This window comes from Mugil cephalus, chromosome 18 (genome assembly GCF_022458985.1).
Source record: "Mugil cephalus isolate CIBA_MC_2020 chromosome 18, CIBA_Mcephalus_1.1, whole genome shotgun sequence".
In the NCBI taxonomy this organism is placed as follows: Eukaryota; Metazoa; Chordata; class Actinopteri; order Mugiliformes; family Mugilidae; genus Mugil; species Mugil cephalus.
Genome location: NC_061787.1, coordinates 14,446,390 through 14,473,535, shown reverse-complemented (window position 1 = coordinate 14,473,535; position 27,146 = coordinate 14,446,390). Strand labels below are relative to the sequence as shown.

At 41.9% G+C, this 27,146-nt stretch overlaps 2 protein-coding genes and 1 long non-coding RNA gene across 4 annotated transcripts; 2 read left to right on the top strand and 1 right to left on the bottom strand.

The window, feature by feature from the left end:
• Positions 1-1,226: 1,226 nt before the first annotated feature.
• Positions 1,227-22,812, top strand: LOC124995431 (polycystic kidney disease 1 like 1). Its single transcript, XM_047567782.1, has 48 exons — positions 1,227-2,411; positions 2,556-2,724; positions 2,884-3,123; positions 3,501-3,633; positions 3,712-3,915; positions 4,078-4,259; positions 6,459-6,662; positions 6,816-6,979; positions 7,072-7,329; positions 7,408-7,569; positions 8,447-8,518; positions 8,596-8,778; positions 8,879-8,956; positions 9,260-9,402; positions 9,757-9,877; positions 9,979-10,117; positions 10,450-10,642; positions 10,723-10,779; positions 10,858-11,160; positions 11,256-11,633; positions 14,036-14,187; positions 14,293-14,393; positions 14,596-14,794; positions 14,911-14,994; positions 15,132-15,339; positions 15,774-15,880; positions 15,986-16,085; positions 16,177-16,305; positions 16,392-16,565; positions 16,636-16,816; positions 16,914-17,005; positions 17,096-17,556; positions 17,653-17,737; positions 17,818-17,964; positions 18,047-18,165; positions 18,249-18,359; positions 18,427-18,535; positions 18,617-18,685; positions 19,318-19,403; positions 19,475-19,709; positions 19,851-19,955; positions 20,259-20,399; positions 20,583-20,717; positions 20,911-21,129; positions 21,208-21,372; positions 21,471-21,638; positions 21,733-21,833; positions 21,914-22,812. Exons 1-48 carry the CDS (start codon positions 1,352-1,354, stop codon positions 22,218-22,220), a joined length of 8,733 nt encoding a protein of 2,910 aa, XP_047423738.1. The 5' UTR covers positions 1,227-1,351; the 3' UTR covers positions 22,221-22,812.
• Positions 6,381-10,677, bottom strand: LOC124995432. The gene is made up of 6 exons (XR_007110704.1): positions 10,399-10,677; positions 9,944-10,115; positions 9,764-9,869; positions 8,589-8,739; positions 6,911-6,967; positions 6,381-6,679 (listed from the first exon to the last, which is right to left on the bottom strand). It is a non-coding gene; the product is annotated as an uncharacterized LOC124995432 (long non-coding RNA).
• A 150-nt stretch (positions 22,813-22,962) lies between the features above and the next one.
• pdia4 (protein disulfide isomerase family A, member 4) lies at positions 22,963-27,113 on the top strand. 2 transcript variants are annotated; one of them, XM_047567777.1, is made up of 10 exons: positions 22,963-23,269; positions 23,642-23,822; positions 24,030-24,235; positions 24,347-24,485; positions 24,678-24,883; positions 24,974-25,132; positions 25,308-25,459; positions 25,716-25,872; positions 26,105-26,338; positions 26,421-27,113. In XM_047567777.1, the coding sequence occupies exons 1-10, from the start codon at positions 23,194-23,196 to the stop codon at positions 26,834-26,836; spliced, it is 1,926 nt and encodes a 641-aa protein (XP_047423733.1). In that variant the 5' UTR covers positions 22,963-23,193; the 3' UTR covers positions 26,837-27,113. The 2 variants fall into 2 exon arrangements, with proteins under 2 accessions (XP_047423733.1, XP_047423734.1); XM_047567778.1 differs by lacking the exons at positions 24,030-24,235; positions 24,347-24,485.
• The last annotated feature ends 33 nt before the right edge of the window (positions 27,114-27,146 follow it).

Genomic DNA, 27,146 nt, shown 5'->3' with positions numbered 1-27,146 from the left:
CCCTTTGCTTCACAGTCTCCTGGGTGCCCCCGCTTGCATCCCCTCCGTACATTTAGAGTCTTACAGAGTGACTGTCGAGGCAGCGTACCAGGGCGACCCTGTCGCACTACACGCCGATTTGAAGGAGGATCGACCGGCAACTGAGTTCTACTGCTGCTTTATTCGCGAGGAAGAGGAGAGAAAAGTGGAGGGTGTAGACACAACTCTCCTCTCACACGGTCTGAACAACTCAGTGGTAAGTTAGAAACTATGTGATGCCAAAATTTTAGGGCACTTAATGCTTATCTTTAAAAAAATAAATAAATAAATAAAATAAATTGTAGACAACTGTAGACAATTAAATATCCCACATTAGTGGCATTTAAAAGTCTGCAAAATAGACTAAAATAGTAAAAAGTTGTTTTAATATTTTTTGTGATTAATAAAAGTTCAAAAACCTTCTCAAAGTCTCTTCAGATTATATAGTGTGAACATGTAAATGTGAAGTTTAAATCTGATGAAGTTAAGCAAATGTTTTGTTTGTTTTTTATGATCCAACAAAATCACAAAATAACAGGTGAATATAGACAATTGCAGTTTATTTTTTAATAACACTTTACCCTGTTTTACTGATGGTGAATTATCCCACCAACATTTCTGATTTTGTAGTAGGCCGACGTCAATAATACGAAAAAGCGTGAAATGAATCAGTAAACACGAGAAACTGTTTGGTGAATTATTGGGACAACTAGTGATTCGGAACAAAACCAGGTTGGATGAGCTCCTGATTGCTAATTCTTTAGCAGGGAGGATCAGAGGCACTGAATTCTACTAAAACTGGAAAAAATGATTAATGTTCCCTTAGTAGAAATTAGCGTTGAATTTAATAGCACTCTTCATCTGTGGAGTGTCATTTTATTCTAACCTTTGAGAAAAATAATGATTTTACACGTCCCAAGATCTTTGAAGCAGAAGGAGTTCACAAAGTGTTAGTGAACTCCTCCAGATATCCAGAGGCAGTGGCACGTGACATGTATCTTATGAGTTTTCCACCTTCATTCAATGAAAATGTTTTTTTTTTTTTGTGTGTGTGTGTGTGTGTGTGGTATAAATACTAATTAATTAATTAATTAATTAATTAATTAAGAATACAATTCTATAATTGTTTCTATTAAAAGATGCTCAGAAAAAGAAGTTTTAGCTACACAATAACACACATGTGGTTTATTATTAAGTATTTTGCTCATAATAATTAAGTAACTTGTCACCAAGTGCAACAGTGTCGAGACATAGAGAAAAGACGGTAAGAAATAATATACATCAGATTTTGACAAACAATGTCTGTGATTACCATGGCCAGACATATCTTTTAATGTCTCATACGTGTGTGTCTGTGTCACATTGTGTCCTCTTGCAGGTGATTGTGCGTCTTGTCGTCTCTGACCTTGGTGAGTGTGTTCCTGGGATTCAGCTGTTCACCGCCATGAAGCGCCGCCTTGTCCTCAACCTCACAATGAGCTCCGAGTGCGACCGCGGCCGCGGCAGTCGCGGAGATCTCAGCAGCAAAGAGCGGGGCTGTAACCATGGCGACGCCACACAAGATCACATTCAAAGCCATGGTAACATCCGTTGGCATATTGCTACGCACTCGCATCGGCGCACCGATACCCGTAACCCCCACAGCTCCGATCAATCCCGCTCCTGTTTGCACATCTATCTTCTCTTGCGCTCCCCTGTCTCCTCCACCGCTGATCCCTCATCTGTGCTGCTTTCAATTGTTCTGCCTCAAACCTCGATGGATGATTGTATCTGTGACCTGAGCCCGTCTGGAAATTGGACATCAGTAGTTTCAGCACGTGAAGAATTCAGCCTGGAGGTTGTCAGCTGTACCAGCTGCATGTGGACAAGAGTGGTTTGGACCATTAGTTCTCATGACGCCGTCGTGATAAGCAGGACGACCGAGGACTGTAACATTAATGTGTCTCTTCCGAAAGCCGGCCGCTACACTATCACGGTTCAGACCCACAGCCAAACCAGCTGGGCCTCATTTCAAGCACAAATCGTGGTTCAAGATCCAGTTGGAGAGCTGCCCTCAGACATCCCCAGCAGGGTCGCAACAAATCAGAAACACTTGGTTTCATTTAACGTCACAGCGGGGTCAGACATGACTGTCTGTCTGCTGGCGAACGAAACATTAATGTACAGAAACAGCAGCAGCGCAACAGGAGCAGAGGCAGCAGCGGCGGCTTTGGTTTACAGTCACACTGGGACTGTCATGATTAGTCTTCGAGTTCACGATCAAGCGTCTTCTCAGAAGAGAAATGCAAGGGTGCGTCTTGAGGGGAAGAGGAAGCTGTCACCACAAGCTAAAATTAATCCACCACAGCTAACCCCCACCACTCGAAACCCTACTCATGATACTGGTGACAAAGGTAAAGGAAACATTTAAACATGAGGCTTTGTAAAATATAAGGAGTGGGACTTTCTTTACTTGTAGATGTCAAGCAAAATCACCCATATAAAGCATTTATAATATGTAGTATATAAAATGACCACCTGTCTCTTTGGTCCCCTAGCTGTGAGCATTTATGCAGCAAAGCGAGCATATCCCACAAATACAGATATAATCTTGATGGCTGAGGCCGATGTACCTGATCCTGTGGAGTTCCTCTGGCACTTTGGAGACTCCAGATCATCCAGAACCTCCTCCAGGGCCATCACCAAAAGATACCACAACCCTGGCAGGTAAACGATGAGACACATGAAAAATATTCAGATTTGTTCTTTTAACTGTGGATCAACTAAACTGACACAAAGGTTAAAAATTAAAACAAATAAAATGTGCAAGCAGAAATCGTATCTTGAATATTGGCAGGAACTGATAACTCTCCTTTCTCCACATAGTTACGATGTGTTTGTAGTCGCGTCTCGTGGACAGACCTCCATCACGTCTGACGTCTTCCAGCTGGTAATCCAGAGAGCGGTGAAACTCAACAGGCTGGTCCACCGGGCCTCGGTCCTGCAGAATCAGACGGTGACGATAAGCTGCCGTGTGAATGTCGGGACTAACGTTAGTTTCCTTTGGAGCTTCGGTGACGGAACAACGAGGTCCGGACAGAGCGCAGAGCAACACGTCTTCCACAGGTTAGTCAGAGTTTTGCACTTCTTGACTTAAGTTAAAATTGAAATAAAACTTCAGTTATTTCAAGTGTTGTTGGTTACATACTGTTGCCCTCGGTTCTGTGAGTAGAGGCCTTGAGAGCTGTCATAAAGTGGAAGCTATTTTATATGTATAACCACAACTACATGAGTCCAGTATCATGTCATTTACTTATATGTTTTTTATATTTCAGAGGGATTAGGATTACTTTTGATTTTTTGCATGTGATTAAACAGAATTTACTTCCTTTAGCTTAGACAAAAAAGGTTGGTTACCACATCCTTTTTGCTTACAGTTTAATATTAACATAACCTCTTTGCTGCTGTGCTGTTGTATTAAGTGAATGTGTTCCTGTGTGCAGGACAGGAGAGTTCAGAGTGGAGGTGATTGCGTCTAACCTGGTCAGTACGGCTTCTCTGAACAGCCACATCTTTGTCGTGGACCGTCCCTGCCAGCCTCCACCAGTCAAAAACATGGGGCCTTTGAAGTTGCAGGTACCTCTGGGAACTTCACCTAAACCTCAACATGCGAGCAAGAATATAGACTTAAATAATTCTCCTCTCTGGATCTAGGTGCGGCGATACGAGGTCGTCCATCTCGGGGTGACCTACGAGACAGAAGTTGACTGCGACATATCAGGAGGACTCCGCTACTCCTGGACGTTGTCGGACTCCGCAGGCCGGACTTTCCCTTTGCCTCTCACCGATACATTCAGACAGAGCCTCATACTGCAAGGCCATCTCCTGCAATATGACACATACACCGCCACGGCCAGGGTAAGTAACGACAAGAACTGTCTGCTGTTGATCCTTAAATTGGAAGTCTTTACAGCAATGGGTAGGTGGCCAGGTTGAAAGAACCTGAGTCAAAGAGTCCAGTCTGCCTTATTTTTTATTTAAAAAAAAAAAAAAAAAAGAAATGTCTGTGGTCATTTGCAGGTTGAGGTCGTTGGCAGTGTGGTGTATAGTAACTACAGCGTGAGAGTTCAGGTGATACCGAGTCCTCCTGTGGCTTTCATCCAGGGTGGCAGCAACGTCTTCGTTGACAAGAGAAGCACTGCAACAGTGACCCTGGATGGAAGGTCATCGTACGACCCCGACTCCCCCGGGAAATCGCTCAGGTAGAAACTGTAATCTGATCTGCACAAGTACAAATTTGAGGTAACGGTTAAAACTTGTCTTAAAAATTCTATTCTTATCTGAGGCAGCTTCATTCATTTAGATAAATGTTGTATATTTGTAGTACAAGTAAACCCTATGACCAACGCTGGTCACACTGACATTTACCACCAGCCCAAAAATTCCTTCCGTAACACTGCATGAAGCAGTTTCTATTTACAATACTTTGGACTTTAAGCGCAAAGGAAGTTTTTCTCCGTATCTACTGTGAGGTGTAACATTTACTTTTACTATTTACACACGCACACAATAAAACCATATAACTCCTAACAATAAAAAAACACTGCGCTACATAAATAATTTATATCTCAAAGCTTCTCACTACTTCTTCACACACCAACGACATGTTACATGGACATATGGACTTGTGAGTAGTGCACTAATAAAATGTAATTTATTTATTTGTTTTGTAGAATAAAATGAAAATTTTCACACTTTTCTTCCTAGGATTTTTGATTACTCCAAATAATTAAATGCGCATCAACAGACTGATTATGATTTCTTACTGTAGCTCACTGAGTCTGTTGTTATGAATCGGTTGATTTAAAGGAATTTTTTTCATTTGTTTTTCAGAAATAATGCATTTGTAGTAAGTAGAATTTTTGTTTTTTTGGTCTCCCAGTAGTCACCTGAGTTTCGCCATCACCCCCACATATAACACTAGCTTTTAGTATTACTGTTTGTAAAATGGGAGCCGGCCACTCTTCTCCTCTTTATATGCAAAGTGACCAAGTACATTTGCATCCTGGACTCTGTGCTACAGAATAATCTGTTTAAACTCCCTTTTTCCTGTTAACTAATCATTTTACACAAAAACTGAAAAAAAATAATAATTATATATATATATATATATAAGTATATTATTTGATATATTATTATTGTTCAACTTACTTAATTATGATGAGCTTCACCAAATTCAATTTTATTATTATTGAAACTTTAATAATTTTGCATGCATTGACAAATCACTTTTTTAGTTGTTAAAACGGACTTATTCTTAAAATAAGATAGATAACGCTGAGATAGATAAGATAGATGACGCTTTAGTAACCTGAATTAAAAAAAAAAAAAAAAAAAAAAAAAAACTTCAGCTGTCATATATTTTACGGACACCTAGGAAGAAAACAAGATTTATACAACTTATACTTGAAGTAGGAACTTGATCATAATAAGATTATTTTAAGAATTCATATTTGTGTAAACTTTTAATTTTTGAGAGTCTTTGTTTTGTTTTTACTTTAAAATTAGCTGTTATATTTATTTAATTTGTGGAAGAGTTGCAGGAGTCTTTGCTGGCTCTGGACGCCTTCTCTCTTCTCTTCTTGTTCCTTTTCTCTAAACCGAGGAAGTGGTGGATTTGTATCCAGACACAGCGTCTCTTTTTTTTTTTTTTTTTTTTTTTTTTTTTTTTATTTTCCTCTCTGTGAACTTCTCCTCAAAGGCTTCAGGCTCTGGCACCAATTTGATATCCTGTGCAACAACGAGGGACTCCTCCTATTTTCTCAGCCTGGCATTTTCTTTCTGGTAACCCTCTACCTCGGCTTTGAGCTTGGTGGTGAACTCAAACTTGGTCAAGCTCAAACTACTAAAAAAACCTGTTGACATTTGTGAAACAGCTGCTTTACTGTAACATACGGCAGGAGTCTTCAACGTTTTTTCAGCCAATGACGCCCAAACTGATTAAAGAGATTAAGTAGCACCCCCCCCCCCCCAAACTTGGCCAAGTGCCATTTATAAATATACATTATTATTATCATTTTGCATTCAATATTAAGCTATTCAAATAATACTCAAATTGAAATATTAATTTTTCATTTCAAACATGTGCAACAGTACGGTGGCCGTGCTGGAAGTTGGTGGGGGAAAATTAAAAAAATATATATAAAAAATGTCCAACCAACTAAATATTTTGCGACCCCCCTGCAGTACCTCCGCGAACCCCTGCTTGGTTTATTTGGCGCATAACATCATTAATGGCTTCCAAAATGGCCGACAACTTGTCACAAGCTATGTGTGCACTCAAACTTTTAATTACTCTTGTTTTTCCAATATTTGAGGTTTGGAGTCCCTTTGTGTTTCCTGTATTTGTTCATGTCATTCTGAAATCATGTCACCAACCTTTCCATTTATCTCTACTATAGCTACAGCTGGACATGTAAGCCAGTCAGCTCCATCCCCACGCACTGTTTCGACCAACACGTTCCCACTTCGGCCCCTCTGCTCGAATTTCCCGTTGATTTCTTGAAACACAACTTTGACCAGTTCCAGTTCACGCTCACCGTCCACAGCGGAGAGCGTTCAGCCTCGTCAGAGACCTTCCTCACCGTCACATCAAACCCAGTCAGGTATGAGTTAACAAAACCTAAAATAATAAAAAAAGTAGGGACACGTTAGCTTGAAGCTAACAGGTGTGTTGAATTGATTACGGCTATTATTAAAAAGAGGCGCCTTAATCCATTCTTTGTCTTTTAACATGCATCTAAATACATCCACTCCAGGAAGGTGTCTGTGACCTGTCCTCAGTGTCATGGAGACCATGTGAACTGGGATCAGACTTTCTCTGTCAGTGCCACATGTGAAGACTGCGACGTACCTGCAGAACACATCCGGTACTCCTGGAGTCTCTACCTGGTCAACGCTTCATCTAAGCCTGTCACAGAGGGTAGTACAAACACAAATTCAGATTGTTTTTTTTTTTTTTTTTTTTTTTTTTTGCAGTTACATTTCTGACATTAAACATCTGTTCTCTTCCAGTCCCATTTTGTTACACAGTGGATCTCAGAGCTCTGGCTGCCATCATGGAGGATCCTGTCACACCTGCTCAGACTCCTGCGATTTCTACCCTTCACCTTCCTGTTGCAAAAGCTTCACAGTACACCCAGGCTGCCTACGGCCCAGCTCCTTCCTACCATACTGATAATGCCTCTGAAACTAAGGCCAAAAAGCAAAATCTGGATGTGGCAGACAGTGCTGCGCAGACAAGCAAAAGCAGAAACACAATGAACAAAACTGGTGAGTATTGTAATGATTTGAGATTAAAATTACGGCTCTGAATGGACCTCTGACTTCTCCTCTTTCCTTCCAACACAGGGGGGTCAGAGTCTGAGCCCTCTGACAGTGGTGGTGAACTGTATTCAGATTACAACGGCCAGAGTGACAGCGTCAATGAATTTCTACCAGAAACCGACTCCTCTGCTGACTGGGAATCCTCTTTCTCTCTCCTGGAGAGTGGTGGTTTTAGTGGTCGACCAGGTGAGAAAACCCCCCTTTAGATAAATAATTTATTTCTTAGAAGTGGAAAAAAAAAAACTCCACCATACTGTACCACTTTGAAATCAAGCCAAGTGTGAATAATTATATTATTTGTTTTTAATTAAAAGTTCAGTTTTGAGTTAAGTTAAATCTATATTCCAAATTAAACTTTAAACTTCATAGTCTAATTCATCGTGTTAGAGTCGTTTTGTGTTAACATACAATATTCACTAAGTTTTGGTCTCCACCAGCTCCTGAGAGAAGTGTGCCTCATTAGCTCCTATATGTTATGCTGTATTCATGAGCTAGCTTTGTTGTTTTGCGCTGTTTGCACAGATACCAATTACACGATCCTAAATAGGACAGTGAGATTAAATCTGAAGGTTAAGGTTAGCAAAACAGAAAAATTGCTTATTTAACGCGAACAAATGGAAAACCTTACCACTAAATTAGCTAGCTAGCTGTGTTTACTTTTAAATCCCCTTTGGAAACGTACTGCAAACAGTGTGTGTATGCTTATATATTTATTTATTTTTTGCACTATGCAATGTTTTGATTAAGCATTTAGCTACTTGTTTTACTTGTGCAGCCAGCACACTGCTGCAGGGTTGCTAACCCTTAAAAGCCAATTAATTATTAAAATAGTTCCATTCTTTGTTCATTATGTAAACTTTGAATTGCTACGGAGACCTCACAAAAATCATAAAACCCTTAAAATGAACATTGAATGTTTTGCCCTTTTAACAGTTTCATGTGTATATGGATTGATAGCCATCAAAGAGTTCATAAATACTCTCTAACATTAAACATTTTTGCCAAAGGGACTGTTGTTGTTGTTATTATTTATGAGCTTTCTTTTCTATTTATCCTGTTACAGATTCCGATTATGATCTCCCCTTTCCAAATGCAGAGGAAGGGGACCCAGGGATGTCAGCAGGAAGACCCGCAGGTACAGTACACATCTGCTTTTCTTATTTCTTTCCTGCTAGCACAGTATACAGAGATTGTTGTTTATTTACTGCGTAGGTGTAGATGGTGAAGACGTCAGTGCAGGAGATGACTTGGCATTCAATCCAGCTTTACACGAAGATGAGGGGAGTAATCTGGTGGATTCCAAGCTGCTGTCTGTGCTGATCCAGGAGCCAACTTTGCTCGACTTACTCCGAAACCCTGTAGACAGAGGCCTCTTTGAGTCCTACACTTACACAGGTACATTATTCAGCAATCTGGGCAACAAACATTTCCTGTTTCTGTGTCTCAGGCTCAGGCATTTAGTCATCGTTCTTTTTCTTCTTGCGTCTGTTTTTAGGAACCTCCTCCTCTTTGCTCAGGTTCAGACCTTTCAGTCTAAGACCAAGGAGCACTTACATGTTGGAAGTCACTGCTGGTAGGTGTCAGGACAATAACTCACATGTAATACGTATAGAAGTGTAATCAACTCCAACTATTACAGTTTAGCCACAGATTTTGTTAGATCTAATCCATTCTTTTTAGTTTGACACTTTTGTGTATTAAAAAAAGACAGCAACATGGGACATAATGTAAGTTTACATATATTAAAGTACTGTCTGTAACTTTAACATAACAGAGACCATGTTGGCCCTCAGTCGGCCCATCATTTGCGGGATTAATCCATGTGATAACGATGGTCTCGTTTTTTGTTTTTGTTTTTTCCTTCCGGCGAATTCAGAATCTCAAAACAGTTTTCTGGGTCGGACTCAGCTATTCTTAAAAACTAACCCAGTTCCAGCGGGCATGACGTGCCAGGTGCAACCCGACAAAGGAGTGGAGTTACACACACACTTCAGCATCTTCTGCACCTCAGGGAAGGAGGTGAATTCAGCTGACACATTTACATTATTGCTCACTTGAACCTGCACGCAGATGAACCGTTTCCAAGTAATGTTCTTAAATATATATTAATATAATCACGCTGTCACTCAGCTTGCTGCTGTGAATGCTTCTTTTGTGTTTGAGTTCAAATATTTGGCTACCTCTCAACAATTCAATTATGTCTCTACCATATGATTTTCTTTCCTTGCTCTTTAATATAGTATGGTTTCTAATTATCTATCATACTGTTTGGAAAAAGAACAACCTACATTTGTTGAGTGTTTATTTTCTTTTTTCTTCATTTTAAATTTTTTTCACACTAATAATTTTTGCGTGTGTTTGTGTGTACCGAAGGACTTACTGTATAAGTACAGCTTCAGTGTAGGAGACAAACCACCCAGGACACTATACCAGGGCAGAGACTTCCAGTATTACTTCAGCCTTCCCTCAGGTGACCCCAGCGATGACTATAAAGGTACACAAACCAATCATTATGCACATAGACAAAAATTGCATAGATGTATCATTACCTTTTGCTTACCCAAGTGAAGTAATTTTCTGTTGTCGTTTCTATAGTGACTATTTATACAGAGATCAGCAACGGTGCATATGGGTCGTACACCAAACCCTGTCCTGTCAGTGTCCAAGTCCAACCAGGTTTCTTCAGAGACATGTCTTCTTCTTCTTCTTCCCATCATGATCCTGGTCTGGAGCTGTAAGAATAAATATTTTATCATAATTGCGATCATGTTCATGTTGTTTCCAAGCCTGGTGAGCAAAACTATCATTTTTAAGTTTAGGATCTCATAAATATTACTGTATACACATACCACTGCCACTTTTAAATGTTGAATCCTTTACAAAGGTTTTAGTTGTAATTAGCAAAAATTATCAACTACAGTGAGTTGAGTTGTGAGTTGAAGAGATAAAATAAAATATGAAGCAATATTTGGGGAGGTTATTAAATCTGGCAGCCCTGAACGACAAGTTTCTTACCTTTCCCAATATGCATACTGTACGATATGCTGTGCTATTTGTTGTCTCCAGTTCCGAGGAAAGTCTGAGGAACCTCTCTGTTCTAGTGCAGCTTGGGAACGGGGCTGAGATCCGTAACTACGTCAGTCTCCTCTCCGGCATCCTGAACAGGCTCAGCTTGGACACTGAGGCCAAAACACAGGCACACAAACACATGCGCCATGTGCTAATTTGCACAGTGTGTGAGCTTGAAAGCAGCGAGGAGGTACTTAAGTGCTCACAAACCTGCAGAGTACTTCGAGGATCTTTCCCTGCAATATTTAAGCATGTTTTTATCAATTCTAGGCATCAGTAGCAGACGCCATCCACATTCTCAAAGACCTTCTAGTAGTTACAAGACAGGTAGGTTTTGTTTATTTCTATTTTGTGGATGAAGAGATACTGATAAATACTTTCTTATATTTGTTTAATCTCTTTTAGGTGACGCTGGTGAGTGCCAGGAGAGTAACAGCTTATGTTCAGGTCATCTCAGAGTCCAGAGTTCCTGACCTATGCTATGCTAATGAGATGATACTCAACTCTCTGGTAGGCCTGCTTTCATACAACCTTCAGGTGGCCACTAGTTATGACTTCACACCTGGGACACATGCAGACGTCATTCCTGATGCCTCTATACTGAACTCATCTGCGCGTCTTCACACCAAACAAGTAGGAGCAGTTCCAACAAAGCAAGTAGTGCAGCTCGTATCCGATATCCTCCAGACTGCTACAGACTTGATACTGGTGAGAGAACACATACATTTTTGTTTGCAGAATATCTTTCCTTGCTCACTTATTATGTAAACTTCATTGACTGATATCCACGCCTTCTTTTTCAGAAGTACATTTTGTTCAAAGAGATCCAGGAGCACAGAGTTAGCACCGGTCTCATCACCTTGCATGCAGCATCCCAAAACCAAATCTCCACGGTCATCAGCGGTGGCTCGGCCACTTTCCACCTGCCTGCTGCTCTGATGCAGATTCAGTTTGTTCGTCGGAGTAGAGACAATGATCCACTGTGTGTACTCAGCGTGGTGACAGAGATCTCTCACAGCCCGTACACCTGGGCCAGCTCTCCTTTTAAATCCTCTGCTGATTCCCAGCTGAGTGGACCCGTGGTTGACCTCAGTCTGTACAAGTGCAGCACCAGGAGGAAGATTCCTGTCCACTCCTTTGTTCAGCCAATCATCACTGAGCTGCGACATCCTCAAAGAAACGTATGTAGCTACATGCTCATTTTGGAAAATCACTTCAAAAATGAATAGTCGTAATATAAGAAATAAATACTTGGTTGGAGTAGATATAGACTACAATTAAGTGAAATAATCTGCCAGTGCAGTAAGATAATCACACTTGGTAAATCAAATAATCTCAAAACTAGCTTTTCAATTCTGATTTCACTTTTTGTTTCTTACTGAAATTGAGTTTAAAAAACCTAAATCCAGAGCAACTTAACAAGATGATTCTTCTTAACTCAAGAGTTATGATTAGCTTTTATCTTAAATCAATACATTTAAAATACATACACAGAGAATATTGTTAACAACATTTATTTGAAGTTTAATAATAATAATTCATCTCAATTCAAGTGCATTTAACTTACTGTAAGCTCTACAATAGTGACACTGTTCTAGATTTAAGACAACCACCTACTTGAATGAAAACCAGTCTTGCATTAAACAAACACATATTTTATTTCCTCTGCATAAGAAAGAACATGCCTTTTTTAGCACTGAAATGCAGGAGTAAACAGTTCTTACAATCCAGTGCAGTTAGTCAGTTACACTGAGACTTCACAGCATTAAGTGTATGACTGGAGCACCAGTCATGTTTTGGCTTGCTTTTCGTCGCAAGAAGTTCTCTGGGCCTGGGAATAAGTCCCGCAGGTCTTTATGAGACAGGTTGCTGATCATTTCTTCACTTATGTTTGCAGCTTTGACATAACGTAAGACACACATTGCAAAATGAATTAGTGCCATAGAACAAACCGTATGAAACAGCTGGCTAGCACAGACTAGTTAGTGCATTAACAATATATAAGGAAATGACATCACCATATCAGAGTGGTGAATTAAACATTGTAACCGGTAGTAATTCTCTTAATTCCGAAGTGATTTTAATTCAAATATACAGTGTATATAGCAATTCTAAATAATTAACATTTTAAGTTATGACTATCCAGAGGATTAACATTTTAGTATAGAATTGAGTAGATCCACCCCAGTAACTGGATTTAATTGAAACAAATAGCCAGTATAATTCATTTAACCAATTTATAATAAAACCAATTTCATTAAAATCAGTTCAGAAATCAGAGTTATGACGTTAAAATAAAATAATAACTATGTGCAAAATGTGTATTCGACAACATTACCTCTTAAAGTCGACACCGTAGCGTCATCAAGTTCGTCCATGCTGTTAGCGGTTTTAGCTAGCAAGTTAGCTCAGGTAACGTTAGCTCGTGCTCGGGTGTAACAGCGTACACAACAAATACACATTGAAACATAGATAATATTTAAAACGTATGTGACTAAAAAATATGAGATATTCGATACATCTTAACCTGCAATCAAATATGAGTTCAAAACCTCTCGGACGACGTAGCTTTATTACTACCTGTAAGTTCCCTCCAGAGAGCCGTACCGCTGTTCTTCTTCTTTGTGTTCGGTACTGCGCATGTCCAACTACCAACCGACACGATAAAAAAAAAAAAAAAAAAAAAAAAAAAGTAAGACGTCTCACTTCTTAAAAAAAAAAGAAAACAGTTGAATGTATTGTGCTCACTTAGGTTCTGAATAAAACACGAGAAGTGTGCCATCTTTCTTTTTCGTTTAATCTTTAATTAGGACTGCGCAGTAAGGTAAACTAGGGGGACATCCTGACCACTGCTGAACCATAGACTGCTACCATTTCCAAAACAGGAATTTAGGATAGAAATTAATTTTATGTAACTGAACATTAAAAAATCCTTTGTGTATCATTTTATTTTATTCCATTTTGTTGGAGTTTTATTTTGATTGAAGGAATACTTCAACAATCTGGGAATCAATAGTCTTGTGATCACCGTGAGGCAAACAGCAGAGACTCCAAAAAGTCAGCGATGAGTTTTCGTCAAAATCTCAAAAAAATTAAGGCTTTCCTATGAACAAGATATATTTTCACAAATCAAGTAAGTCTAATTCCTGAAACAAGATGATTTATCTTTTGCAAATAACACAGCAGCTTAAAAACCTCTTCAAATGTCAAAAAAAGCAAAACAAGATGTTTTCAAGACTTTTTCACTTAACAAGATATTCAAGAGGTATTGTCTTAAAAACAAGTCCCTATATCTTGCTGAAATGGTACTTGTTAGCCAGTTGTGTCTTATATTAAATGTAATGAGATATTTTGACTAGAAATAAGACAAATATACTTGGTAAGATTTAGATTTTTTTCCAGTTATGAAAGGTTCTCTGTGGAGTTTATTGTGTATTGTATGCATCTTTGTGCTGTAACAAATGTACTGAATGTATTCTCTCCTTCACAATACATTCACAAATCTTCTTTTCACTATTAAGCTTTAACAGTACACCTACTCAGTGACTGACTTTAACAACATTCAATCACATATTTGCTATAGAAGAGTTCTGCGCATGAGCACATCCTCCTGCGCAGCCAGGTCAACTATCACAGCTTCAACATCACCCAGGAGCACTTGCAGCGGGCCGTCCAGCTGACTGTGGTGTTCACTCCACCGCCTAACAAGCCGTTTCCCGTCATGTTGCTCTTCAGGTAGACTCGCTGAACCCTGGAGCTATGAGAGGCATAATTGTTTTTTTAATGCGTCATGGGATAACGGTAAGAACAAAACCAAATCATTTGTCTCTGTTCTATCAGGATGTTTGAGAGGCCTACTCCCAGCATGCACCACTTGCACAAGACTCATCACTGGAAGGGAAACACAGCACGTATCACTTTGCCCCCATTCTACCTTAATAGTAAGACATTTTTTATTCCATCTTTTTATATTCCTGGTCATTTTACTAAGTGTCTGTCAAATTATTTAATGTCCTCATTAACAATGCTGTAGAAAAGTTTAAAATGTCCAAAATGACAGTTAAACAATCATTCTTAGTGGCTGTGGTTCAGATTACTTATCTTGCTTTTACAGTTAACATGTACTTGAATGTACTTTTCTAGCTGCAGGGATTGGTCACTTGGCCCTGTTGAACGCTGAGTTTGGGAAAGCACCTAGAAGCAAACACCCGAGTGAACACATAAGCTACAGTCTCACAGTTGACAGCAGTCTCTGTTTGTCCTGGGACGGCCAGCAGGGGGCCTGGACGCACCACGGCTGCAGGACACAGCAAGCAGACACGGCCCCTTCGGTCAACTGCAGGTAAGGCATCAGTCAAAGGTATGTTGGAGTGAGAATAAGATAACATACAATAAACACAGTGCAAAACGGTAAATTGCATCAGTTGATCACTACTTGTATTTCCTGTTTGAATCCAGTTGCCACCAGTTGAGGCCGTTGACTGTGACGAGGCAGCAGATTGAGAGCAGCCACGGCACAGAGAGTCTGGACCCGTTCCTAAGGTAACAGCATCCCTCTGAGACCTGGATCTTGATGCAAATGCAAGAAAATGTCTCAGTAAACTCAGAAAAAAATGTTTCTTTCACTGTTGCTTTCATGGATTTTATCCTCTCATGCTCCCTCTCCCTCTCCTCTTCAGTGCGTCCGGTGATCTGACGGTGCTGGGTGTGCTGATGATGTGTCTGTGCCTCTACATCCCGGTGTTGGTGGTGTGTAAGAGAGCCGACGCCACCTCTGAGGAGAATCAAATAGTTCATCACCTTCCCGACAACTCTCCATCTGACCCGTATCTCTATGCTGTCACCATCCACACTGGCCTCTGCTCTGTGGCCGCTATGAGTGCAAAGGTAAGGCAAGCTTTTCCAAGCTTTTTCTTTCCCCCTTTCTATTTATTTCCCTGCTTGTACTTTTCTGGATCACTGGAAAGCTAACTGGTGGTATGTAGGAAGACAAGATTATTTTGGACAGGCTGCTAATAACCAGGCAGAGAGACACATTCACATCTTTTCTTTCAGCTGCCTCAGCTCAGCCCATAAACCAGGACTGATGTTGGTCTGATCCCGAGCAGTTTTGACTCTTTCTTCCTGCCAGTTTTGACACCTACATGTAGCCTGGCACATGCTGAACAGCTGTATGAGAATTAAATCGGTGTCTCCGATAATAAATAAAAAAAAATAATAACATTGAAGATCCCTGAACACAGCACCAAGTGTGTATAAATAGGAGTAATGTTTAATTTCAGTTGAGTTATAAAAATCGGGACTAATTACATGTTTACCAGGTTTACATAGTGCTGCATGGTGAAGACGGACACTCGCAGACAAGAGAACTTCAAGTCCCAGGATGCTCTCTGTTTAGGAGGAACTCCCAAGACACCTTTCTACTGAGGTAAAACCTTCCAAATATACAGAACCTGCACATAGATTAGGGTTCAGTATGCAACCTTTTCATGGACTGGTCCATTCGTTCAATCTCTGTCTTTTCATTCCACAGCGCAGCAGACAGCCTGGGCCCTGTGTGGGGCATCCACATCTGGCATGACAACTCTGGACCCTCCCCTGACTGGTACCTCCAACAAGTAGAGGTATCTGAGGTAAAAACACCTCCAGTTTAACGTTTGTTAATAATTGTTTTTCAGTGTTTGGACTTCCTGTTCCATCATGAAGCTGGTACTTTTATTTCAGGTGAACAGACGACACGTGAGGGGAAGCGCTTGGCTTTTCATCTCTCAGTGCTGGTTAGCCGCGAACAGAGGCGACGGCCGAGTAGAGAGGATGCTGCGCGTTTGCACTCAAAGGATGAGCTTTGCTAAGGTACATCGTCACATACATACTGTATATAAACACTTCTTTAATCTCCATTCCTATGTAACTCAATGTCTCCACCTGTTTCCCTGCAGGTGTTGTGTCTCAAGCTGTCTGCCCTGTGGTCAGACTTCCACATCTGGATATCTGTGCACAGCTGCCCCCGTCCTCATTCGTTCACACAAACTCAAAGGCTTGGCGTGTGTCTGATGCTGCTGTTGGGGTATGCATGTGTCAGCGCGGTGATCATATCGCAAACAGAACATCAGGTGGGTGAATACGACCTTCAAAGATTTGATGCACAAGAGTGATTGTGAACCTAGGATGTTGTGTTCACAGTTGGAGTTGAGCTTTGAGGATATGTCAGACGTTTCGGTAAGAGCAGGACTTCTGAGTGTGCTGGCTGTGTTGCCTGCAGCAGCAGTGGTATCTTTCCTGTTTCGAATGCGTGAGGTCAAGCTGATGGGATCAAGAACCCAACATGCAAAGGGAGGAATGACTGAAAATGACTGTTTTGAAGGTGGGTTTGGTTTGAAATGAAATTTATAATCTAAATCAGTCATATCATTTTTATTTATTTATTTATTTATTGTCTCTTTACCTTTTTCTCAAACAAGCTCTTTCAGTTAATGCCAGTTTATCTGAGTCCCATCTCTCCTGGGGCGGCCTGCAACAGTGGGCACATGAAGCCTGGAGGAAGAAACACCAGGTTACACCTTCAAACATATTTCCATTCTACGTCCTTACATTTCTTTGTGTATTTGTTTTCGGAGTATTATACACCTATTTTGCGTTACAGGACACAGACCTCCTGTCAGTTTCCACTACGTCTCTAGAAAATAAAGATAAATCACCTGTAATCCAACCAAGTGGGGTTGTGAGAAAGGAGGATGCTCTGGCATTTGAGATGAGTTCGGAGGTGGCATTTCAAAAAACGCTGCTGATTTCTAAAGAGAGCAATGCACCTGAGGAAAACGAGTCTGACCTTTTAACCGTGAGCAGCAGGATTCATGAAACACAGAGAGCTTGGCTGTCGGCTACGAGGGAAGAAGGTCGAGCCGTTCAAAAGGACAGAGTTCTTCAAGGAAAATGTTCGCCAGACCGTGGTTTTGAGGAGGAGGGCCATCGGCAGGCTCCTCTGCACAAATGGAGAGAACAAAGATTGAAACCAGCATCTCAGTGGTGTCACTGCTTGGCCTGGTCCTTGTGTCTGTTCTCGTCCCTCTCCTGCCTGGTGCTCTGTGCAGTGCTGGGAATGAGGTGAATTAAAAGGATGAGTTTTGTGTGAATAAATTATAAAACATGTCTTTCATGCATCACAGTGCACGTGTGTCTCTGTGTGTTTACGTTTGTCAGATTCAGCAGCAGTGAGGTTCTGCTTTGGATACATTCTCTTTTCTTCTCTCTGATGTTTTGCATCTTCCTCATCCAACCAGCTGTGGTAAATTATTACCTCTGCACATTTCAGCATTTAAGCAATGGTGCAATCACAAATCCTCCATAAAAATATCTGCTTTTCAGATTCTTACAGTGGCTGTGGTGGTCTCCTGTTGGTACAAGAGCAGACCAGACTTTCACAGTTTCTCCAACATCAAGTTTGATATAGAAACAGGAGACCGGTCAAGACCATCGGCTTTCCCTCAGAAAAGTCGCTCGTACCTTGAAAAGGTGATAACCTGACTATGCTCCAGTTTGCTCTGTCCTGTTCATTTTTACTTAAAAAGTAAAATGAATTATTTCTGACTGACAGCGGCTTGAGGATCGTCAGAGAGCTCGGTACCTGCGTCTTGTTCGTCCACCGACTCCAGCAGAGCTCAGGAAAACTCGTGGGAATAAAAGAAAAGAGGCTCTCATCCATAAAACACTGAGGTGCGTCTTTGTGTATGCGTGCGCATGCTTGTGTATGATTTGAAGCTGTATAAACTATTCACTCTGTTGTTTTTGCCATGCAGGGATCTGTCTCTCTGTGCCTCCATGATTTTCCTGATGATGTGTATAACCTGTGGCAGCTCATACAGAGAGCATTACCACCTCAATAAAGCTGTTACAAACCAGTTTAAAAGGTAACGCCGTCTCTCTGTATCAGATCACTTTCAACAAACGGAAAAATTAAATGTCATCTCTCATCAGGAGCCGTGATAATACTTTCATGTCCATACAAAGTCATGAGGACTGGTGGACGTGGACACAAACAAATCTGCTTGATCTGCTGTACAAGAATGCATCAGACAAAACTGGGGTGAGCTGAAATGATCACTTTCCAATTTACTTTTAACCCGTTTACTTTTAAAGCCGTTTACTTATCACTCATGTCATTTAGCAGTCACACATTTTGATTGGAGACCCTGTCCTGCAGAAGATGGAGACGTCCCACACAAATAAGAACCAGGTAAATAAAAATACGCATTTAGGTGTAGGTGATCCAATACTCTGTTTAACTGATTTAAATAAAAACATTCAGATTACATTTACACAAAATTAAAAATATATGAATTCCAGGAGGAAAAAAATGTTTTGCACACTCTGTATAACAGGTTGGTCTATTTTCAATAAAAAAAAAATCTGATTACTGACCAGACCAGATAACTGTAATCTACTTTTAAAGACATTTGTCTTGACTGATTTGTGCTGATGGATATTTTACTTTCATTTCTGGCAAACAAAGGGTCACATGACTCCATGGTTGTCATTACAATTACTGTGCGTTTACCCACTGAACTGTCCTGTAGAGGGTGCTGTTTCACAAAAACGGGTCCATGCGACAAGCAGATGCATACTTGGTTGCCAGTTTATTAGCTACAGCCTGTTAAAACTAATGCACCCACAGTGGTCTCACCAGAGCTTCTCTTATAAAGTTTATAATGTTTTGTTCTGCTGAAACTGGGTTAGAAAGTTGTTGGATGAGTTGCTCTGACTGTTTGTGTACTGTGACCGTGTGCTCTGGTTGAAGCGTGACTCTTATTTTAGAAAGTATTTGCAGAGCATCCCAATTAACATACACTCAAATCTCACTGTCCCCAGGTCCTCACAGTGACTCTTCCAAGGACAGGTGGTCACCTGGGTCACTATGCAGGACAAACTGCTGTAGTTTCCTTAGGCTACCAAAGGTGAGCAATACACGGGCAAGCTTATTTTTCCACATGATGATCTCCTCTGTAAATCATACACTCTTATACAGGTCTGATGCTGCGTCAAAGCTGGAGCTCCTGCATTCAAGTGGCTGGCTGGATGAACACACGGCAGCCCTGAAGGTCCAGTTCACTTTCTACAGCCCTGCACCCAATTTGTTCACCAGCGTGACCCTCCTGACTGAGCAGAGCCCCACTGGTGTCCTTCTGCCATCTGCTAAAGTCCACTCAGCTAGGGTGTATCACACTACTGCTGTCACAAACTATTTGGTTATGGTCTGCCAGGTAAAATGTTTCAGTAGATTTTAGCTAGCACGATTACCAGTTTTCAGTACTAAGACAAAACTGACCCAACATGAGACTAAATTTAAATAATTTTTTATGTTGATAATTCAAGTTAGTTCTTCTCTTCCCCACCACCACCAGCTCCTCTTCCTCTTCTTGTCTCTACTACAACTCCATCATCAAGTGTCCAGTGTAGCACAGCAAGGGTTGATGGGATACCAGAGGACACCCTTAAACTGGGTGGAAGTAAGTCTGCTAGAAGTAAAAACTGGGACTCAAACATAACAATTCCCAGAGCAAACTCTTTTCTCTCTTAACTCTTAAAGTACAGTCACACACACACCTGCACACATTAGGCCTCATACCAACACAAACAAGATCACAATGACCTTACCGAGAGGTTGAAGTAACCTATTGAACCAACATATCTGTTGAGTAAAGCACAGTAATATCTGAAGGTCAAAGCAGGGTTTTGATTGCAGTCTGAAATGTTCATGTAAGCAGGTGTAAAAGCAAACCTCACCTCGTCACCATGCCTCTACTTTGCAGGTCGGTCTGCTGACAGTGACGCTGGCGTATTATGTCTATCACGTCTATCACTCGGTCATAATCACCGAGGCCCGGGAGCTGCTGCAGAGGCACAAGTGCAGAGGAAGCGTTGATGTTAGCCTCCTGGCTAGCTGTGAACAAGTGAGAGGAAGAGATCGACCATTGATGTGGAAAAATTGCCCTTTCTTCGAAAAAGAAAAACATATTATCTTAAACACTATATCATGAGTAGTTCATTGGCATAACTTAATTAAACAGTACATTTAACTTTATATTATAGTTATAATACATTCCTAAACCAGAGCTGTCTTTTTGTCTTTACAGATTGTTCGTACTCTGCGTGGCGTTATTCTCTTTCTTCTGACTATGAAGTGTGTTGTTGTGCTGAGGGTGAACAGGACCTTAGCTACCTCTGCTACACTCTTAGCCCACTCACTCTCCACCTTCTTATGGCCAACGGTAAACATAATATACGACAATAGGTCAGAGGTCCGAGCAGTGTAAAGGGGGAACGTTGCCACTGTTTGACTGTAAATAGCCTATAATTAATATACAGTACTGTACTAATGACAAGATTTAAGTATTAAATCAAAGAATTCTAAGCAACAAATTCTCTACGGACAAAGAAAATCTCCACCTTCTCTCTTGTTAGGTTTCAGGTTTGATCCTCATGCTGGCGTTGTCCTGTGCAGGGAATCTGCTCTATGCACAAAGCTCCTGGGCCTTCAGCTCTGTTTCTCGCTCCCTTCAGACGCTACTCTCTCACCACAGGGGATTTGGAGCCACCGGGGGCCTTCGCCTTCTCTCTGGGCGTGATTTTGTTTACTGTGGAGTCTTTTATCTATCCTCCACTGTAGCGTGGACAGCAGTGGTACGTATATTTGAGTGCACATTAATTGAAGGGAATCAACCTGCTGGAGTTCACATCATCAATGGTCATTTCTTATAGGTGATTCCCGTGGTGTCTTCATTGATAAGAGGAGTAAAAAGACCTCAGAGCAGGAGGAATGTCTTCACCGTAGCAGAATTGGCAGGCTACATCAGACAGAGGGTCTGTGACGTCTTCACTGGGAAGCATAGACCAGTGGGGATAAATAACAACGTGCAGAGGAGGGTGAGGCAAAAGCTACTTAGTCCTTGAAAAGGAAAATAAGGAAAAAAATAAACCAAACACAGGCTTAATTAGAATTACATGATTCTCCTGCTTTTCAGACCTATTACCTTGAGGAGTTTGAAACCTTAGTGGATGAACTCTTGTTCCGACTCAATGCCCTCTCCAACAGCCTGCACCACACTCTGCCTCCTAAAGCTCATCTCTACAGAGAGGAAGGCAGTCCTGTCGTCTCACCCACACCACTGCACTCCAGCGTGAACACCCAGGTGATCCAGCCTCGTGTCAAACAAGCAGACACATCCATACCTGCTACCGTTCACAAGACTCTATTTTAACCAAGGTGTTTGAATGTTCTCATAGGACTCTGAAAGATCACAGATGATGGTGAATGACCCCATGTATGTCGGTGAACTCTTTCTGTTGGATCATGGAGAAACCTCACCTGCGTCTCACCTGCTCGGGTAACAGAATCTGACTCATTACGAAGACGCAACGACAAATGAAATAAATAAACTTGACTCTTCATTTCTGTTCCTCCCAGGTCGCAGGTTGAACTGGAGATCCTCCAGGTTCTACAGCAGAGAGGCCAATTGAAACACAACTCCCCCTTAGACACTATTGTGGCATCTGATTATGTATTAAAGGGCAAAAACATGCAAGAGTCAGCACCACTCGAAAGACTTTGGGCTGAAGGTGTTCAAGAGAAGCAAGGTGACAAATGGACTAGAACAAATGAAAGGTGCTGGTTGAGCCAAACTCATGCCACTCATGCAGAGGTGATGGTGGAGGTTCTGGTCCATGAGGAGCCTGGGAGAGTGGATTTAGATACGCCTTGGAGTCAGGGATAATGTCATGACAGGGAGACTACGAAGAGTTCAATGAAACACCTTAAAACCTAAAACCACCTAAAATAATCTGCACTGTAAGGTGTTCTACTCTTTTAAGATGTATCAAATAACACTGCTGATACTCTGTATAGCCAAGAATGTATTGGTGTTTGTTTGTTTGCTAGGCTGTTGTTTAAAAATCTCACATTTTACAGTTGAAATCAAATACTGTAGTTATGATTAATTAAGTTATCTGTCAATGTCTTCGATGTTATGCAAAAACGCTAAAGAAAAGCAACTTCTATTGTTGTAAGTGGCCTACGTTTTCTTTTGTATTATTATCTTATTAGTTCTTTAAACTGCAGTTTATCGTTTGTAGGAATATTGTCTTTCTGGCTGGTGTACCCATTGTGCAGTCTGACGACATGTCTTAAAGTTGTTGCTTTTTGTTATACTGACTCCTGTGTAAATATCCAACACTGTGCAAATAGTGAATTGTAATGACGTCTCGTGGCCTGAATATTGAGTGTAATGAATAGGGCGAAGATGCCCGGAGTTGTAATGGAGTAACTTTGTAAGCCACAAGTAAATAAAGTTTGTGAGTAAAGTACAATCCCTGTTCTCCACTGCCCCATATGATCCAGTCCGAGAGGGAAACGATGAACAGAAGCGACCAATAGCGTCCCTCAACGTTACAGACTCAGGAGTGGAGTGGCGGCCTGTGATTGGAGGAGAGCCCGACGACAGGAGCCAATCACGACGTGGCAAGTCAGACAAGTTCCAGGCGGAGGAGGCGGCGTGCCTGACTTCACTTAGTTTTGTATGAAAAACCACGAACCGCAAGTGTTGCACGGCCACTTGTCAGTATTGATCCGAGCTGCGGGTCCGGGTTCGCGTTTTGATGATATTCATCAGCGTCATTAGCTAAGTTAATTAGCCGTTTTTTTCTTGGAGCAGCACGTCTTTGACCGAGGGGCCGCGCCGCTTGTGGACAATGAGGAAGATTGCTTTGCTGCTGATTGTGCTGCTCGGGGTTGCGCACTTTGCGACCGTGAGCAGATGTGAAGACGGTAAGTGGTTTTTGCAGTTCTGCATTTAAGCCAAACGGCGTTGTAGCTTGTCAGGTCACCGTTGCTATGTCACCGTTGCCGCTACCCTGACAGTTGTGTTAGCATGCTAGCTAACGGGACAGCGCAGGTAATGTCAACAGAGCTGCAGCACACACTCAGACCCTTACACGCATTGTCAGCAATTACGTGATGTGCATCCGAAACCTTGATTAAAGTTGTGATTTTAATGATACATCACCAGTGAGCAGCCTCGTTGCTGCATGTCCGGTCCAGACAAGCATCCTCCTGGTGGCAGCTTAACATTGTCTTTGTTTTCCCCCCTTACTAAAATGAGTGTGTACCCCTTTCTTTTATATCCTTGTCTGATGTAAGATGTTGAAGAAAACAAGGAGGAGAGTGACGATGAAGAGGGAGATGATGAAGTTGATGATGATGAAGAAGAAGATGACACAGAGGTGAAAGAGGAGAACGGGGTGCTGGTTCTCAATGACAACAACTTTGACACGTTCATGGAGGGGAAAGACACGGTTCTGGTCGAGTTTTATGCTCCATGGTAAGTTTTATCTCATTTTAGACGTCCTCACGATCCATATGGGTTCGTTTTAAGATTCTATAATCAAAACTTAAAGCAGTAAATACAGAGGAAACTGAGATTTCTTCCTTCCTTCCTTTCTTTCTTTCTTTCTTTCTTTAAAGTCTCCAATCCAGACAGACCTTTTCAGTATATTTGTGTTTGCTTTTTCTTTTTATTATTTTTTAGGTGTGGCCACTGCAAACAGTTTGCCCCGGAGTATGAAAAAATTGCTCAGACTCTCAAGGAGAATGACCCTCCTGTACCTGTGGCCAAAGTGGATGCAACAGTAGCTACCGTTTTGGCGAGCAGGTTCGAAGTGTCGGGATATCCCACCATCAAGATCCTGAAAAAAGGGGAGCCTGTGGAATATGACGGAGAGAGAACAGAGAAGGGTAGGAACGGTTCATTTGTTTGAAAATGAATGAAGATACTGGACACCACAAACTTCCCTCGGGATAAATAAAGTAACTGTCATTAATGTGATGAGCATTTGTGCGTTGCAGCCATGGTGGAGCGAGTGAAAGAAGTGGCTCAGCCAGACTGGAAGCCCCCTCCTGAGGCAACACTGGTGCTGACCAAGGACAACTTTGATGACACCGTCAATAATGCCGACATCATCCTGGTGGAGTTTTATGCTCCATGGTGAGTCACATGTCGGGATGGGTATTCGCTCTAAGCATTTTGAAGGCTCACTTCTATCCAGGTGAAAAACTGACATGACGTCACGTGTGGCATTAGTAGAGCTAAGGGGGCGGTGATGAAAAATTCGGTGGCACCGAAATCCTGCCTTGCACCGATTTCCTATTTGTTTTTTATTTCATAATCGACCTCCAGGTGCGGACACTGTAAGCGTTTGGCTCCAGAGTACGAGAAGGCAGCCAAGGAGCTGAGCCAGCGCTCGCCTCCCATTCCTCTGGCCAAGGTGGACGCCACAGTGGAGGGCGAGATCGCCTCACGCTTCGACGTCACCGGCTATCCCACCCTCAAGATCTTCAGGAGGGGCAAGGTGTTTGACTACAATGGGCCCAGAGAAAAGTATGGTAGGTGGTGACTCGGATTTTCGTGTCTGCTTGGGTCTGTGTGCACACTTACTGTTCTCCATCACCGCTGACGCCTGTCTTTGTTTTTAGGTATTGTTGAGCACATGAGTGAGCAGGCAGGACCTCCTTCCAAACAGGTCCAGGCAGCGAAGCAGGTGCAAGAGCTCATCAAGGATGGTGATGATGCCGTCATCGTTGGTGTGTTTTCTGGCGAGCAGGACGCAGGCTATGAGATTTACATCGAGGCCTGTAAGTAGTTATGCATTGTGGTTACCGCATGCCTTGACAGTATGCAGTGACTTCACTTGTATGATTATTTTCTGAAACATAACAGTTCTTAAATGTCATTGTGAGTGCACATACTGTCAGTCCTGAAATGACTGTCAACACATGGGTGCGATTCTCACTGGTGTTCGTCTGGCAGGTAATGCTCTGAGGGAAGACTTCACCTTCCGTCACTCCTTCAGCGCTGAAGTGGCCAAGCTGCTCAAAGCTTCTCCCGGCCAGATTGTCCTTGTTCATCCTGAAAAGTTCCGCTCCAAGCATGAGCCATCGTCTCACACATTGGCAGTCAAGGTACTCTTTTTATTTCAACGTTTCTTAAAGCGGGTTTCAGTTGAATTTGAATTGGTTTCACCAGGTATGAAACTCAACAGACCCTCAAACAGCTGCTCTTTCTTTCTCTTGAAGTATCGGTTTAAAAATACATTTGCAATGTACATGCTCCACTCAGCAACAGGCATTTTCAGTTGCATACGCTGCATTAGTCGGCTTAAAAAAAAACAAAGTGTCCCATTTGAACTTGAGATGCGTTTGTTAATTGATCACACAGGATTCTACACCGGTATCAGAAGTGCAAGAGTTCTTCAAAAAACATGCCATTCCTCTGGTGGGACACAGGAAGCCAAGCAATGATGCTAAACGCTACGCCAAACGACCCCTGGTGGTTGTGTATTATGGAGTTGACTTCAGCTTTGACTACAGGAAAGGTGAGTTCAACTGTTAGACCTAGTGATCTACTGTCTAATGCTGATATGTTTAATTCTGGGTTTGGATTAGCTTTTGCTCATTCATTTTACTTTATTTTTTATATACCTGGTCACATTGTTACTGAATTGATTATAAAAGAAGCTCACATACTCACATCTGCAAGTACTGTGAACAACAACCCATCGTCTTTGGAGGACGCCTTTTGGTATAACAAACCTCTTGTCATTTCAGCTACGCAGTTCTGGAGGTCTAAGGTACTCGAGGTGGCCAAGGACTTCCCAGAGTACACGTTTGCCATCGCTGACGAGGAGGATTATGCGGAGGAGCTGAAGAGCCTGGGCCTGAGTGAGAGCGGAGAGGAAGTGAACGTGGGGATTATGGCAGACGGAGGCAAAAAGTTTGCCATGGAGCCTGAGGAGTTTGACTCAGAGGTGCTGAGAGACTTTGTTGTGGCTTTCAAGAAAGGTGAGTGAGTTTGTGTTTGTTTTAGTGCATGAAGTGATTTTGGATATTTGTTCTGAATTTATTTCGTGACTCTTGTTCACAGGAAAGCTCAAACCCGTCATCAAATCCCAGCCAGTGCCAAAAAACAACAAAGGACCAGTTAAGGTTGTGGTGGGAAAGACCTTCGACGAGATCGTCATGGACACCCAGAAGGACGTCCTGATCGAGTTTTACGCTCCGTGGTGCGGCCACTGTAAGAAACTGGAGCCCGACTATTTGGCTCTGGCCAAAAAGTACAAGGGTGAGAAGAACCTGGTGATCGCCAAGATGGACACCACAGCCAACGACGTGCCAAACGAGAGCTACAAAGTGGAAGGCTTCCCCACAATATACTTTGCCCCAAGCAACAGCAAGCAGAGCCCCGTAAAGTTGGAAGGCGGAGACAGAACAGTAGAAGGGCTCAGCAAGTTTTTGGAAAAGCACGCCACAAAGCTATCACAGAAGAGAGACGAACTTTGAAACCGTCTCTCGGCACGTAGCCAAGAACTCTTACTCTTATGTGTGGGCGGAGCCTTAGGGGACGCTGAGGGAGGCCTCTGGGGAGGTGAAGGGAACGCAGAGGATGATAAAGGGTGTTACTGACTTGCAGTGATGATTATGAGATTCAATCATCATTTTAGTTTCTGTTCATTCCAAGAGATTCAGCTTTCTTCTGTTTCTAAAAGCATGTAAGCACTGTTGAAGAATTTTTAAATAAAACTGAAAATGATGGCAGCTTCGTGGGCCAGCACTCGAACGTGACTCGTTGTTTTGGTAAATTAAAGTCAGA